The following is a 15977-nucleotide window of genomic DNA, read 5'->3' on the forward strand; positions in this document are numbered from 1 at the left end:
TCGCAGTTCCCAGTAACTGATATTTGTCTTCAGAGTCAGAGGGTTCTGCACGGAAAGATAAGATATGGGCCACATGAATCATGTCAAAGAAAATCCAATATTCTCTAACCATCATTAATTTCCACTTAGAAACACTTCCTTAATGCTTTTCTTTCATTAGGAGGTTTGAAAGACACTGAACAACATGTGTAGAAATTGTTGAATGGGAACCCAAACTGCTGTGTAAACCTTCACCAAAAATACAATAAAATAATATTAAAAAAGAGGGTTATCTAAGAAGTTTCCTGAATACAACCAAACACTTTGAGGGACAGAGTAGGAGGGGTAAGGGTCTGGGGACCATGGTTTCAGGGGACATCTAGGTCAATTGGCATAACAAAGTTTATTAAGAAAATATTCTGCATCCCACTTTAGTGAGTGGCATCTGGGGTCTGAAAAGCTAGTGAGTGGCCATCTAAGATGCATCAATTGGTCCCAACCCTCTTGGACCAAAGGAGAATGAAGAACACCAAAGATACCAGGAAAACATTAGCCCAAGAGACAAAAGGGCCACATAAACCAGAGACTCCATCAGCCTGAGACCAGAACTAGATGGTGCCTGGCTATCACCAATGACTGCCCTGACAGGGAACACAACAGAGCGTCGTTGCTGGAGCAGGAGAAAAGTGGGGTGCAGAACTCAAGTTCTAGTAAAAAGACTCGACTTAATGGTATGAGTGAGACTGGAGGGACCGTGGAAGACATGGCCCCTGGACTCTCTGTTAGCCCAAACCTAAAACCATTACCGAAGCCCACTCTTCAGACAAAGATTAGACTGAACTGTAAGACATAAAATGATACTTATGAAGAGTGTGCTTCTTAGCTCAAGTAGCTACATGAGTCTGGGCAGCTCCTATCTGGAGGCAAGATGAGAAGGCAGAGAGGGTCAGGAGCTGGTTGAATGGACATGGGAAATCTGAGGTGGAAAGGAGGAGTGTGCTGTTATGGTATGCGGAGTGCAACTAGGGTCACATAGCAGTATGTGTATAAAGTTTTGTATAAGAAACTAACTTGAACTGTAAACTTCCATTTAAAGCACAATAAAAAAGAGGTTTACAAGAGTAGAATGCATAACCTTTAAAGAGTACTTGTTATGTATGAGTCACTGCTATGAAAACCATACATGGGGTAACTTCTTTATTCTTCACAAATCTAAGAGGCAGGCACTACTATTACTTTCATTATAAAGACAAGGAGAATTTAGGCACAGAGAGGTTACGTGATTTGTCTAAATTCAGAAGCTGATTAGAAGAATATTGGAGATTTGAACTTGATTGGGGTGGTTACTAAGACAATGCTCTTTACCACCATGATTTACTAATAATCTAGATAGCTGTGTTCTTCAATAACCCACACAATCGAGATATTTTTACACCCTATCATTTTATTTTGTATGAGTGGTACTTTATTTCATAATTTTGGTTGTGATAGGTTTCCAATTATGTGTAAAGATTTATTCAACATGCCAATATCAATTATGAACATAGTTTCAGATACTTTAATAAATGTAAATGCACTTATTGCATAATACTACAGGAACCTGCTCCGTAAATAAATCAGACTTAATGAATGTAAGATTGGCTCATTAGGATGACAACAGAGAGGCACATTTGCTTTTATGCCAGAAATGAAAATACAATGGCATCTATCACAGGAATTACTGGACAATCTTACGGCATGCCATGAATTATGGGACAGGAAACAATACTGAATGATAAAATACTATAGAGTAGAAACTAAATTATTACTCATTTCAGATCATATACTTATCTGTCTATTAATATCTGAATTAAATAAAACTTAGCAATGAGGTGAGATTTTGAAAGATATCAACATTTAAGACTCATATGCAAACTGGAATCTGTAAGACGTGAAATCTTGTACCTTCCATGAATTGAAATTCCATAGATTTTTTGGATTGATATTAGAATATTTTTAAAGCAGAGAAAATATCACAGGATACATTTGAGCCTGACAGCTGCTGTCTGAAACTAACAATTACAAAGTACTTTTTCTTTAAGTGCTGCTTCTTTAACTTTGGGAGAGTGAACAGTCTTGTCAAAATCAAAAGACCCTGGATGTTTTCAGTAGAGACACAATTACTGTCTCCATTAAGCATGCCATACATTCTGAATTAGAGAAAACATTTCTATCCCAACTATTGCCATTTGGATACAGTGCTTCTGCACAGGTTTAGATTATTCCAATAAATTTATCCTACTCTTTATTATAAGCATGAAGATATTATAGGTACAATTTCAGTAATCATGAAAATCTTGTCTGTGATTCCTGTAAAGTAGCCTGAACAACAGATTGATTTCAAAATGATAGCTCTTAAACACCTTAAAAATCTGGTTTTATCAACACTTGGATTAACACTAATGATGACTGTCATTGAGGATTATGCTAATTTACATTAGACATCATCAGGGATTGATGTAAGGTCTAGGATCCCAAACTGTCTTTTCTAGCTCAACTCATGCCTCACGAATTATTTCTGCTTCCTGTGTGACTTTGGCACTGGACCAATTACAAACCAAGAAAAATCCCTTTTTCTGATATGATTATTTACCTCGACTCTTGATACACCTCCTTTCCTTATACACTGCCTCTCAGATGGAATTAGAAAGTACTCACCCAACTCCTTACTGTTGCCGATATGGTGGACTCATTGTGAGGGTTATGATGGCTAGTGGCTGAGTGGGAGGGAGGCAACAAGACCCTGAGATAACGGTTTGTGATTCTGTGACCTCACCTCCCCACGGAAGTGCAATTATCGTTTCACCTGTAACAGAAATGAGATGGTAGACTTGGGGAGCTGAGAATAATTCTGAAAAACTTTTTCATAATTGTTAATTACCAAAAACAATTATAAGTTTCTAGTTAGCATCTCTATAGAGGCCATTTAGGTGTTTGGGAGAGACTTTTCAGTGTACGCTGGAGGCAGACAGGGTCTCACATGGAGGAAGTAAGAAATGTTGAGGTATGACACTTGAGGGACTGGCAGCAAAGCGTGCGTCTCACTGAATTCTCTGCTTCTTTCCTATTTTCTGACCACTAAACTACACTGTCTTTGAAGTTGTGAACATAGAAATGGAATCAGACAAAGTACCTGAGAAGCATATTCAAAGACATGTAAGTGAAAGGAAAAAGAACATGATGACAATAACTTCCATTAGAAATCATTGGATTTATTTGCACAACTCAATCCCAGTTTATTTGGATATCTAAATGATATGGAAGTTTTGTAGCAAAGCATACTTTACCAGTATTGACCTCTCCCTGTAGCGATAAGAAGTCTAAACAGGACAATATCCACAGAAAGAAGTTCATAAAAGAGGCCCTAGTAAACAAAAGCACAAGAATCAGATGGTTTAACACACTATTCCTTTAACTATCAAATAAACCAATGCTACTTATTCAATTCAAAAGCATTGAATGGTTACCACAGTCCTCCACACACTTTTTTTAACTGAAATTTTAGTAATGAACAGTAGTTGATTTTGTAGTTAATTAATAAATATACAATATGATTCAAATTAATCCTTTGGTTTTTCCTACAAACAATTCCACATTAGATCCAGGTCCACTATCCAGTGCTTCTTAAATTCCAGTTCAGGAATTAGAGCCAAAATATCTACTTTTTAGTCTGAAGGCAGACCACACCCTAAGGAACTCCCCTTTCAACCAACTGAATAATTAATACATTACATTAGATTACATATGGAAAGTGATTATCTTACATTACATTATGGAACAGCAAATAGTTTAGTGTTTGGCAAAACCACTGGGAACCTTAGCCTAGCCAAGCTGACACATAAAATTAACCATCACACTCACTATGACACACACACACACAAACTCAAACTGACCACTTACAATTTATAAAATCACACCCAGGCAGTTAGCGTGTGTGTGTGTATCTCGATAAGGTGTTCTCTTATTAAAAAAAAAAAAAAAAAAAGTAATGATTTCTACAGATCTCTGGGTGCCTGAAAAGGTAGGGAAGGGGCTTTCCACCCTTTATTCCCCTTCCAACCCTGCAAGAAACCACAAGGACATTATTTACAGTGCACCCCATTTAAAATGTGCTGTCAACATTGCCACTTTAGGTCAAGGCATATAGTGGAAAAGTTGGAGTGTTTGGGGAGTGGCAGTGAGTGGGTGTGTGATAGAGTAGGATGAAAATGAGGACACAGGGAAAGGGGATATAGAGCCTGGCTGATTGGTGCAAATGGTTAAGTGCTTGATTACTAGCCAAAAGCTTGGCAGTTGGAACCCACCCAGAGGCACCTCAGAAGAAAGTCCGGTAAGTCTGCTTCAGAAAGGTCACAGCCTTGAAAACCCTATGGAGAAGTTCTACTCTGCACACGTGGGATTGCCATGCGTTGGAATCCAGTCAAAGGCAACTAACAACACATCAGCAACAGAGAGCCTGGGGGCATATTAGGATTGAACTTGCATGGGGAGAGAGAGGACAGAGGGTTAAAACGCATAAGGGGGTTAAACTCACTGAGTGGTTCAAGTGCGTGTGGGATTTAAAGGTTGTGTTGTTAGTTGCTGTTGAGTCTATTCCAACTCATGTCGACCCTACAAGTGGCAAAGTGTGCCAGGAAGTTAAGCGTACTGGAGAAATTGGGTGATGAGTGGATGAGGGGTGCAAGGGGTCATGGGAATGAAGGAGTTAATAGGACTGGGAGGGTTACAGGTGAAGGTGATTAAAAGCAGGAGGAAATCACCAGGTCTTTCTCTCACGGAACTGCTAGGTGGGTTCCAACTGGCAACCTTTGGTTTGAGGGATGTTAATTCTGTACTTTTCCCTCCAGACTTGATAGAGCCAGGGGGCCTGGATAGTGTCTTTCTTTCTCTCTCTCTCTCTCACACACACACACAGTACTCGTTTAAAATCCCTCTCTCTTTTGACCTCATTGGGGCGCACAAGCATTCCTGCTTGCACACATATTTTAATCTGCGTACTTGCTAGCTGTTTTAGCTTTTGTTGTTGTTGTTAGTTGCTGTTGAGTGGATTCTAACTCACAGCTTAACCATTTGGCCGCCCAGGGTTCCTATGTTTTAGCTTAGAGAAGTTCAAATTTTTACGTGTTCTGTACATGGTGCTGTCTGCGTGACTTGAGGATATGATAAAAATAATGTTCAAAGTATATGAAAAATGGTCTGTTTTGCCTTTGTCTCTGCCATTTGCTTTCTATATAAACTCTTGGCTTTTCTTTGTTGGAGCAGCACTTCCTGGTTTCTCTGGAACCTAGCTACCTGGTCGATGAATCTTTCCAAAACCAAATAAAACCCATAAACCCATTGCCATTGAGTTGATTCCAACTAATAGTGACCCTATAGAACAGAATGTAACTGCCGCATAGGGTTTCCAAGGCTGTAAATATTTATGGAAGCAGACTGCCACATCTTTCTCCCATGGAGCGGCTGGTGGGTTCAAATCACCGACCTTCTGTTTAGCAGCCCAGTTCTTAATCACTGCGCCACCAGGGCCCCTGCAAAACCAAATAAACTCTTTGAATTTAATATTAACTTTGTCAGAATTTTCTTTTAACAAGGAATAAAGAATATGGGGTGGGGTAAGGGGACAACAAGTGGTGCATACATGTCTGGGTGTAGTTAGTAGTCCTAGGCAAAGACTGTAGGGGAGAAGGGGAGATGCAGCCTCTGGGTGGGATATTGATCACCGGGAGGCAATGTAGGAGCAGAGAGATGAAGGGATCTGAAAAGATAGTGGGTATGAGTAAGCTAAAGGGCTCAGAGTGAAAGGGCAGTGTTATGGATTGAATTGTGTCCCCCAGAAATATGTGTTGTATATCCTGACCTCTAAATCTGTGAAAAAAGGAGCTCTGATGGTGCAACAATTAAGTGTTTGGTTGCTTTCCAAAAGGTGGGCCATTCCAGTGGCTCTGCAGGAGAAAGACCTGGTGATCTGCTTCCATAAAAGTTACAGCCAAGAAAACCCTGTGAGGCAGTTCTACTCTTCTCACATGGGGTGGCTATGAGTTGGAAATCTACTTGAAGGCAACCAATAGCATACTTGTGGATGTAATCTAATTCAGAAATAGGGTTTTCTTCCTTATATTAATGAGGCAATATCAGTGTAGGGTGTGTCTTAAGTCAATCACTTTTGAGATGTAAAAGAAGAAGATTAGGTTCAAATTATTCACCTTTCGGCTAGTAGTTACTGTTTGTGCCACCCAGGGACTCCATTAAGGGAGCAGAGCAGAGGAGTCCTTATTCACAGAGTATTGAGTTCATTTGTTTTGGTGGCTGTCTGGTGGCTACCCAAAGGACTGAGGCAAGGTGCTTGTCTCTGTTGTGCCTATCTAGGAAGTCACTCAGGGTGGATAAGCTCAGGCATTGATTGAAAAACACTGGGAGGTGACTGATCAATTTGTAACCACCTGGAGCAAAAGAATGCAATTCAGACATGCAAAGGAGGAAAAGCCAGCAGGGCATTTATTTCAGTTACACCATTAACATAAAGGTGCCTCTGGGTGGATTTGAACCACCAACCTTTCAGTGAGTAGCTGAGCACTCTACTGTTTGTGCCACCCAGGGACTCTAAGGCACTGAGACATGGGTAGAATTCCTAAGGAGATGGTAGCAACTCAGCTAGGGGACTGACAACTTCCACCAACCACACCAAGTGCTTGTAAAGGCCTGGGGTGAAGACCAGAGGAGGGTTAAGGAATTTCAGGGTGAAAAAGTCTGGGTGCTGTGACTGCCAATACCTGCTTCACACCTAGAGGTGCTCTTTCACCTCAAACCAGGAAGGGAACACTTGAAGGAGCCAGATAGAGTTGAACATTCTTCCCCTGCATGTTAGGAGGATATGTTGAGAGCGTCTTAACCTCCCAGAGAAATCTAAAGGGCAAAAAGCCACCTGAAGCAGTCCATGACTGCAGAGTACTGGGAAGTATCTGTAGACCCAGGAATTGCCAAGACAGAGGTTGTGTGACACTCTGCCATGGGACAGAGGTGGGCCATACTGGAGAGAGAGCACTGATGAGTTAATCTTAGATCCTGTCATCTTGCCCACCTGGAGAGTTTAACTGGTAGAAGTTTTTCCTCTTAGAAGCTCTGCCCATCATTTGCCTGTGAGCTGTCAGACCCATGGCCCACCTGTCACCTGCTCTGCTTCAGACACCAGTTACTGTTGAGTCGATTCTGACTCATGATGACCTCATGTGTATCAGAGTACAACTGTGCTCCAGAGGGTATTCCATGGCTAAAATTTTGGAAATAGATAAGCAGGTCTTTCTCCCAAGGTGCCACTGGGTAGATTTTAACCTCTAACCATTCGTTTGGCAGATGAGCATGTTAACAATTTGCACCACCCAGGGACTCTATAGTGCACACAGGGTCGGCTATTTCACAGACTCCCCAGTCTACTGGCCTTTGGGCAGGTTTAGGCACAAAGAGACTGGCAAGGACTGGAGGGGAAAGAAGAGGTCAGGGTGACTGTCCTTCTACTGCTGTGCTCAGGTGACCACTCTGTTCCTGCTGATAACCCTGGAGCTGAGCTCTGATAACTCTACCTCCTTACTGGCCCTCCAGCACCGGGGATGGGAGCAACTTTCAGCTGGCAATCATCTCTATATTGCCTCAACATTCCCTCTGAGTGAAACACCCAGAGTGGACTCTTTTCCTCACTGGACCTTGATCGACAAAACCCGTTGCCATCAAGTCAATTCCGATGCATAGCGACGCTATAGGAGAGAGTAGAACTGCCCCATAGGGTTTCCAAGGAGCTCCTGGTGGATTTGAACTGCTGACCTTTTGGTTAACGGCCGTAGCTCTTAACCACTATGCCACCAGGGTAGTACCTAAAATAAATATGCGTCATAAATAACAGAATCTTAAATTCAGTTGGATAAGATATGTAAAATGTTAAAGAAGGGCCTGTTTAAATTTATTGTGGATAATGATAATGTGGTGTGATAGATTGCTTTTGTGTGGCCTCTCTCACCATGGTCTTGTAACTCCCTCTTAAAAGATTGGTTGGGACTGTGCAAATAAGGCAATTGTGGCCCAACAAGGGGACTGGTCTGTTTTGCCATCCTGCTAGGCTTAACATGAGCCATCCCAGAGTGGGGAGGAGAGGATCTCACTACCACCAAAGAAGAAGGGTCAAGAGTGGAGTGTGTCCTTTGGACCTGGGATCCCTGCACTGAGAAGCTCCTGGAACCAGGAGACTGATAGACAGAGAGAGAGAGCTATAACACTGAAGACAGCAAGAAGTGATGGCAGAGAAACGGTGGCAGGAGGGACTGGCAGGAGATGGCACAGTGGGCTTCCAGGCCCACAGAGTGAGAAAGCTGAGTGCCTTTGGGCAGGAGGCTTGCTGATGGAGTGTGGTACCTCTGGGTACTTACTGGCAGAGCTAAAAGAGCTTTGTAATACTTGCCCATGCAGGGCAGAGGCCAAGGGCCAGAGAGAGGCATGCATGTAGGCACAGCAGAGAAGAGGCTGTCCTGATGGAAGAACTGTATACTGAGTGTTCCTGAACCTGAACTGTAATCTGTTACTTCCCTAATAAACCACATAATCATGACTACTGTCTGTGAGTTCTGTGTGGCCATTGCAATAAATTATCAAACCCAGCAGAGAAGTAGAGAGTGCCATGGGAGGGACAGTTGGTGTCAGAATTGGTAAAGATAGTGGAGAGAGGAGGGATGTCTGACATTCACCTCATAGGAATCAGCCTTGGGCTGTTGATGTTGATTCTGTCTCCCCCTTGTGAAGTTAGAGGAGTTCAGATGCCACCCCTATGCCATTTTTACAGGTAACCATCATATTTCTATATCATCGAATTCCACTGGGCGTATTTGTATTATGTAACAGGTTTTATTTAAGTATGATTTATTGAGTGTATCACTGGGTAGTGCAAACAGTTAATGTGCTTAGCTGCTAACCAAGAAGTTGGAGGTTTGTGTCCACCTAGACGTGCCTCAGAACAAAGGTCTAGTGATCTACTTCTGAAAAATCAGTCATTAAAAATCCTATGGGGCATAGTTCTACTCTGACCCACATTGGGTCACCATGAGTTGGAATCGACTCAAGGGTATATGGTACTAGTATTGAAAATATGGTTTACCTAAAGTAAAATTCACGCTTTTTAGGTGTACAGTTCTATGAGTTTTGACAAATATGTATAGTCATGTAACCACCACCACAATCTAACTATTGAGATTTTCTAATCCCCCTAAATTTCCCTCCTGTGTCTATGAAATCAGCACTCACCACCATCTTACATCCTGAGAACCTCTTATTTTATTTCTTTTCATTTATCACTATAAATTTCCTAATGCCATATAAACAAAATCATACAGCATGTAACTTATTGAAGCTGATTTCTTTCACTCAGCAGAATGCTTCTGCTATTTCTCTTAGTTTTCTAGTGCTGCTGTAACAAATACCACAAATGAGTAGCCTTAAAGAACAGAAATTTATTTTCTCACAGATTAGGAGTTAGAAGTCTGTATTCAGGGCATCTGCTCTAGGGGAATATCCTTGTCTCTTTCAGCTACTGTAGCCCTAGTCTTCCTCAATTCCTTGCTGATCTTTACTTGGCATCTATCTTCCTCCTATTTGTGCTTACTCTGTGTTTAATCTGTTATTTTTATAACTCAGAAGTGATTAAATTTAAGACACAGCCTACATTGACATAACTTCATTAACATAACAAAGAAAATCTTATTACCAAGTGGGATTACATCCATATGTTTTAAGGTTATGATTCTAACACATATTTTGGGGAGGGGGGCATAATTCATTCTAAAATAGTATTCACTCATGTTGTTGCATATATCGATAGTTTTTTCCTTTTTATTGCTGAGTGCTTGTCCATTGTAGGGATGTACCACAGTTTGAATATCATCCATCAGTTGTTAGACGTGTGGGTTGTTTTCAACTTTGGTGATTATGCTACAGTTCTGTAGGTATTCTACACAAGTTTTTTTCTGGGTAATGTAAATATTTATGATATTCTGAAAATTATCTTCTGCAATGATTTATTATTTACATTAAAATTTTACATTTCACCAGAAATGAGATCACAGAGTTTTACAAAACTTTTTAGATGGTAAAAAGTCAAAAAGTTTGAGGACCACTGATATATCATGAACACCCAAATTTTGCTTATGAGAGAAAGTTGCAAATGTAAACATCTGCCAAGTCAGAGAATAGTGAAGCTAATGAACTCTCATATGAACTTTCTGGATCTCCCTTACCTTTTCTCACTTCTGTGTCAATGACCTTTGTAGAAATAAAAACCTTGGATTAATAAGGAGGAGAAGAATGAGAGAATACCATTTATTACTTTCCCAACATCAAGACTCAGCCTGTTGTGGGGGGAGAGAGATGTAAGTATATAACAACCTGAAGGAGCTCCCAATGGATAAAAACTGGAACATTTTGAGCAACAAAATAAATAGCATTTTATTAAACTATAACACAAAGTATAAAGTAAATATACAGGAGCCCATACTAATGTGAATTAATAAGTGAATAAATGAGGAAAAGAAACAATTTTTCCTTACAGAAGAAGGCCAAATAATATATGTAGAAACTCCCTGCCCAGAAGGTGTCATTTAATTCAGCTCACACCAACCCCCTTCCCAATTGAGTTTGGGCTAAAATTAGTGTTGTCCGTCTAAGGAATAGAGTGTGGAAAGAGACACATAGTAAATTTACAGTGGAGAAATCTGGAAAACATTACCTTGACCACGTCATCAAGGTTATCATTAACAGTTATGTAATGTTAATTGCATGTAATATACTTCCAAATACCCATAAACCCAGTGTAATCATGAGTAAAACGAAAGACTTGCCTAAACTTAGGAATGTTCTGAAAACTACTTGATCAGTATTCTAGAAACCCATAAAAGTCAAGAAAAACAAGGAAAGACTGAGAAACAGTCATTGTATGAATGGCATGGTGGTGGTGTCTGACCTCCTCTAACTTGACAAAGGGGAAGGAGAATCAAGATCAATGGCCCAAGGCTGAGTCCTATAAGGTGAAGGTCAGACATGCCTCCTCTCTCTGCCATCTTTACCAATTCTGACACCAACTGTCCCTTCCATGGCACTCTCTACTTCTCTGCTGGGTTTGATAATTTGTTGCAATGGCCACAGACAATACTCACGATTATGTGGTTTATTAGGGAAGTAACAGGTTACAATTCAGATTCAGGAACACTCAATGTACAGTTCTTCCAACAGGAGAGCCTCTTCTCTGCTGTGCCTGCAGACATGCTTCTCTCTGACCCCTTGGCCTCTGCCCTTCTTGGGTAAGTGTTACAAAGCTCTTTTAGCTCTGCCAATAAGCACCCAGAGACACCCTACTCCACCAATAAGCCTTGGCTGGAAGGAGCTCAGCTTTATCTCTGTGGGTTGGCAAACCTAGCTCGACCAAGTGCCAGGAAGCACCCTGCTCTGTCAGCAAGCCTTCTGCCTGGAGGTGCGCAGTTTTCTCGCCCCATAGGCTGTGAAGCCCGCTGCACCGTCTCCTGCTGGTCTCCTACCAGTCTCCTGATGGTTGCCTGGTTCTGCTGCCACTGTTTCTCTGTCACTGCTTCTCACCATCTCTGGTGTTACAGCTCTCCCTCTCTGTGTTTTGCGTTAAAGCTCTTACTCTCAGTGTCTTCCTTTAAGCCTAGTGAGATGGTAAAACTGACCAACCGCCTTGTTAGTGTTTCATACACCTCATTTGCATAGTCCCACCCAGTCATTTGGTGGGAGTTACAAAGACTATGTCTAGAAGGACCATGTTAAGTAATTCATTGCACTGCAGTCGTAGAGCAGAGGAGACTGGAGAGACCTGATGACTAAATACAATGTGGTATCCTGAATGGGATCCTGGAAGAGACAAAAGACATTAGTGTTAAGACTGGTGAGATATGAATAAAGTCTGCATTGAATTAATAGTAATGTAGCAATGTCAAATTCTTAGTTTTGACAAATGTACCATGGTATTGTAATAATTTTAGATTTTCAGAAAATTTCCAAAGATAATACAGAGTTCACGTATACCCATCATCCAATTCCCCCTTTATTCCAAAATAAATGTGTACTCTAAAAAATTGCAAGTGTTTATTGCAACCACTAATACATTATAAGTCTATAAGTACTTACATAAAAAAATCACATTCCATTTACTATTGCTGCTATTATTTACTATTTATCATTAGGGCAGAATCTCAGTCTGTCTTGTTCACCACTCTCTCTGCTATGAGTCTGCCTCGTAGTTGTTCTCAAGATTCTGTGAGGGATGAGTTCATCAATGACTGAACATGGTGCAAATATACAAATGGTGTTTTTTTAGTAAGGGGTGGAAATTGTGTATTCCTTCCACAGCAGACACAGAAAAGTTTCAATACAAGGGGGTCACTGCTCAGAACAAAGGGGCTGATTGTTGGAAAACATGCAGTGATTAGTGCAGAAATGTTCACCAGCCACCCACAGTAATCATCAAAAACAGCCAAATAAGCATAAATGATGCAGAAGAGGGCATAAAAGGGCACAAAGGTGCTCACCAGAACAAGGATGTTTTGGCTGGCTCTGGTCTCAGGGAAGGCTTGTGGGGACAGATTGTTCCTACGAATGTGTTGGACCCGCTGCTTGTGTTTGTACAGGATGAAAACCATGGAGCCACTGGTCCAGGCCATGAGTCCTAAGAACAAAACATCACGGGAGGATATCAATGCTGCATAGAGTGTGAAAGTAACATTGTCATGAAGTGGAACAGAACAGTATCCCCAGTCATTTTTGTTTTTGGTTAGGGTTTTGTTACTCCCCTTTACCAGACATGTAAATAGGAAAAATGGTATTTACCAGTATGTGCATGATCCAGTAGAGGATATTGGAGGGGCCAACATACTTTAGGACTTTTAGCTTAAGCTTTGCCCACCTGGAGTTCTTGGGGCTGATGATGATGGCCTGGAAGACACTCAAGAGGCAGGTGGTGCCAATGGACACTCCCCTGCTCACTCTGTGAAGAAATGAAACAAGTTCGCATCCAACATCAAGGAAATCTTTCAACCCAAAAGCTGCTATTGTCCCTGGGATTCCTCTAGAGAGAATGACCAAGGAGTTGGCTACAGTCAGGTGACTGAGAATCAAGTCTGTGGACCTTGACCTGCATCCATGGAAGTAAAAGTTGGTGTAATGGTACATGAGTGAGAAATTTCCCAGGATTCCAACGACCATGTGGAATAGGAGGATCATTGCTATTTTCAAATCCATGAAGGCTATTCTGTTATTTTCCAGGCTTTGATATTTATATTCACAAGCAGAGGGTTCTGCATGGAAATATAAGCAGTAGATTACATTGTTCATGGAAAACAAAACCCAAAAATTTCCATGTACTGTTAGTTCACCCTGAGAATTGATTTCTAAAATATATTTTCTTCTGTTAAGAGATTCCCAAGTTTTTCCGTGTTTCTTTTTGTAACACTTGTAATGTATTGGTCACTGTTATGAATTCTTTATCTATTATACTGTATTTAATATTTGTGACTCTGTGAGTTAGGAGCTAGTATTATTCTCTTTGTCAGACAAAGAGAATTTAGCCACAAGGAGGTTAAGGGACTCATCTAAATAGAGGTAGAGTCAGGATTTGAACTTGGGTAACTGGGTTGCAATGACATTGGTGGTTACTATGTATGCTATTCTATCATAGCTCCCTCCTGTGGTCTTCAAATAATCCAAATACTTTGTTGTATTTTAATTATATTTTACAAGTTTAGCTGTGATAGTTTCCCATTTTTGTCTAAGTATTTACTCTATAGATCGATATCACTTATGAATGACGATTCAGAAGTCTTAATAAAATGTAGGTGCCCTGAATAATTTTCAATGATCCAACTAGATTTATTCAATGCTGATAAATATTAACATGGTAACAGAATCGTTTCAAATTTTTTGCCAGGAATTCAACTACAACAGCATCTGTCACATTAATTATTGTACAACATCCTGTTGTGGCTTAAACTATGGAACATGGAATATAAATAAGAGATAAAGTATTTTAGGGTAGAAACTAAATTAATCCTCATTAGAGACCACAAATACTAAATGTTAGTTATTTTATATAAACTAAAAGAAACTAAATAATCCTTATTTTGGAAAAGACAAATAGAAATATAAGACAAATATGCAAAATGGAATTTGGAGGCATGGAATCTTGTGCATTGGATAAATTGAAATGGAATAGAGATGAGTAGTGAACCAGCAAATAACATTGGAGTATTTTTAAAGCAGAGAAAATATCACAATTCACAAAAAGCATTCGAGCCTTAAGATGTCAGAATTTTTTTCTGCTCTTTCGCTCACTCAGGAGGGAACGTAATCTCACCATTATGTCACCAACAGACCACAGATATTTGCAGTAGAGTCCCATGTACTGCCTTCATTAAGCTTATCACACCCACATTACAGACAAATAATTCTATTTGATGAATTGCCACTCAGTTACACATTTTCTGCTGAGAATTCAATGGTCTCCATCATACTCATTACTATATGCACAGGGCATTTACAGGAATAATTATAATACTCCTGAAAATATCTGTGATTTTTGCACACTATACTGAATGGCTAATTTTGAAATTACAACCTTGAAGTACCATAAAGTTCAGATTTTGATACCACTTGGATCAAACACCAAGAACCACCTTCTGTGAGGATTTCATTAAATTACCTTAGGAGCAGCCAGGAATTGGTGTCACGTCTCAGACCTCCAGTCTCCCTCCAAAAGCTAAGCTCATGCTTCAGGAATTGTCATCCTTCCTGTGTGACACTATCACTGGATCAGTTTCTACCCAGAGAAATCCCTTTTCCAGACATTATCACTCACCCATCTCCTGTTCCGCCTCTTTCCCTTCTAGAACCTGCCTTTCAGATTGAAATAGAAAATACTCACCTGATTTCTATCTACTGCTAGGACGATGGCCTTAGTGACGGTCACAACAGCCAAAACAGGTGTGAAAGAGAGGCAGCCAGACCCTGAGATATGGGTTAGAGATTCTGTGACCTCACCTCCCCACAGAACTGCAATTATCATCTCACCTGTAGCAGCCATGATGGTCCACCGCTGGGGAGCTGAGAAAACGTCTGAAAAACTTTGTCCCACTTTTTAATTCCCAGAAACTCAAGTGTCTGGTGAGCATCTCCAAAGAGACTATTGGAGCATCTTGGAGACTCTTCATTTTTCCTGATCCCTGGAGGCAGATAGGGGCTCCCACAGAGGGAGCAGGGAAGGCTCAGGTCTGAGCCAAGAGACAATGGCAGAGCAGCATGTGTGTCTCACTGGATTCTATGATTCCCTGAGAAGTTCTTCCAAAATCTAATACTTTTCTAATCCTCAGACCCCTCGGTACCATGATTATTTAATTTTTTGGCAGACGAACGGAATCCTTCAAAGGATTTTCAGTTTGTAATTGTGAAAGTAAGAGTGCGATATCAATAACAGAGATTAGGAAACATTTGCCTTATTTGTCTAACTCAGTCCAAACTAGGACACCCAGATGAAATGGAATTTTTCTAGGAAAATATACTACACCAACATCGAGTTCAGTTGAGATTACAAATCTTTTTTTTCTTGTAAAAATACATATAACACAACATTTGCCAATTCAACATTTTTCAGGTGCACAATTTAGTAATATAAATTACATTAATCACGTGCATTGTCCATAATTAATGCCAAATTTCCCATCACCCTACAGAAACTCACTACTTCCCAAATAATGGCTCCCCCTTTTCCCTCCCGACAACCCCTGGTGACCAGTAATAAATTTTGATTTCTATACATTTGCCTCTTCTTGTCATTTCATATAAGTGAGGTTATATAATATTTGTCCTTTAGATAGGTAATTCAGTGAATGAATGTGGTTTTCCCCAAAGATGCATTGTCTCTT

General features: G+C 40.5%; 1 protein-coding gene across 1 annotated transcript; it reads right to left on the minus strand.

Annotated features, from left to right (window-relative positions):
* Nucleotides 1–12311: 12311 nt before the first annotated feature.
* LOC111821478 (vomeronasal type-1 receptor 2-like) lies at nt 12312–13302 on the minus strand. Its single transcript, XM_023736226.1, is given in 2 exon segments — nt 12312–12863; nt 12865–13302. Coding segments are annotated over 2 exon segments (990 nt in total).
* Nucleotides 13303–15977: the final 2675 nt, after the last annotated feature.

Source organism: Trichechus manatus, unplaced genomic scaffold (genome assembly GCF_000243295.1).
Source record: "Trichechus manatus latirostris isolate Lorelei unplaced genomic scaffold, TriManLat1.0 scaffold00087, whole genome shotgun sequence".
Classification (NCBI taxonomy): Eukaryota; Metazoa; Chordata; class Mammalia; order Sirenia; family Trichechidae; genus Trichechus; species Trichechus manatus.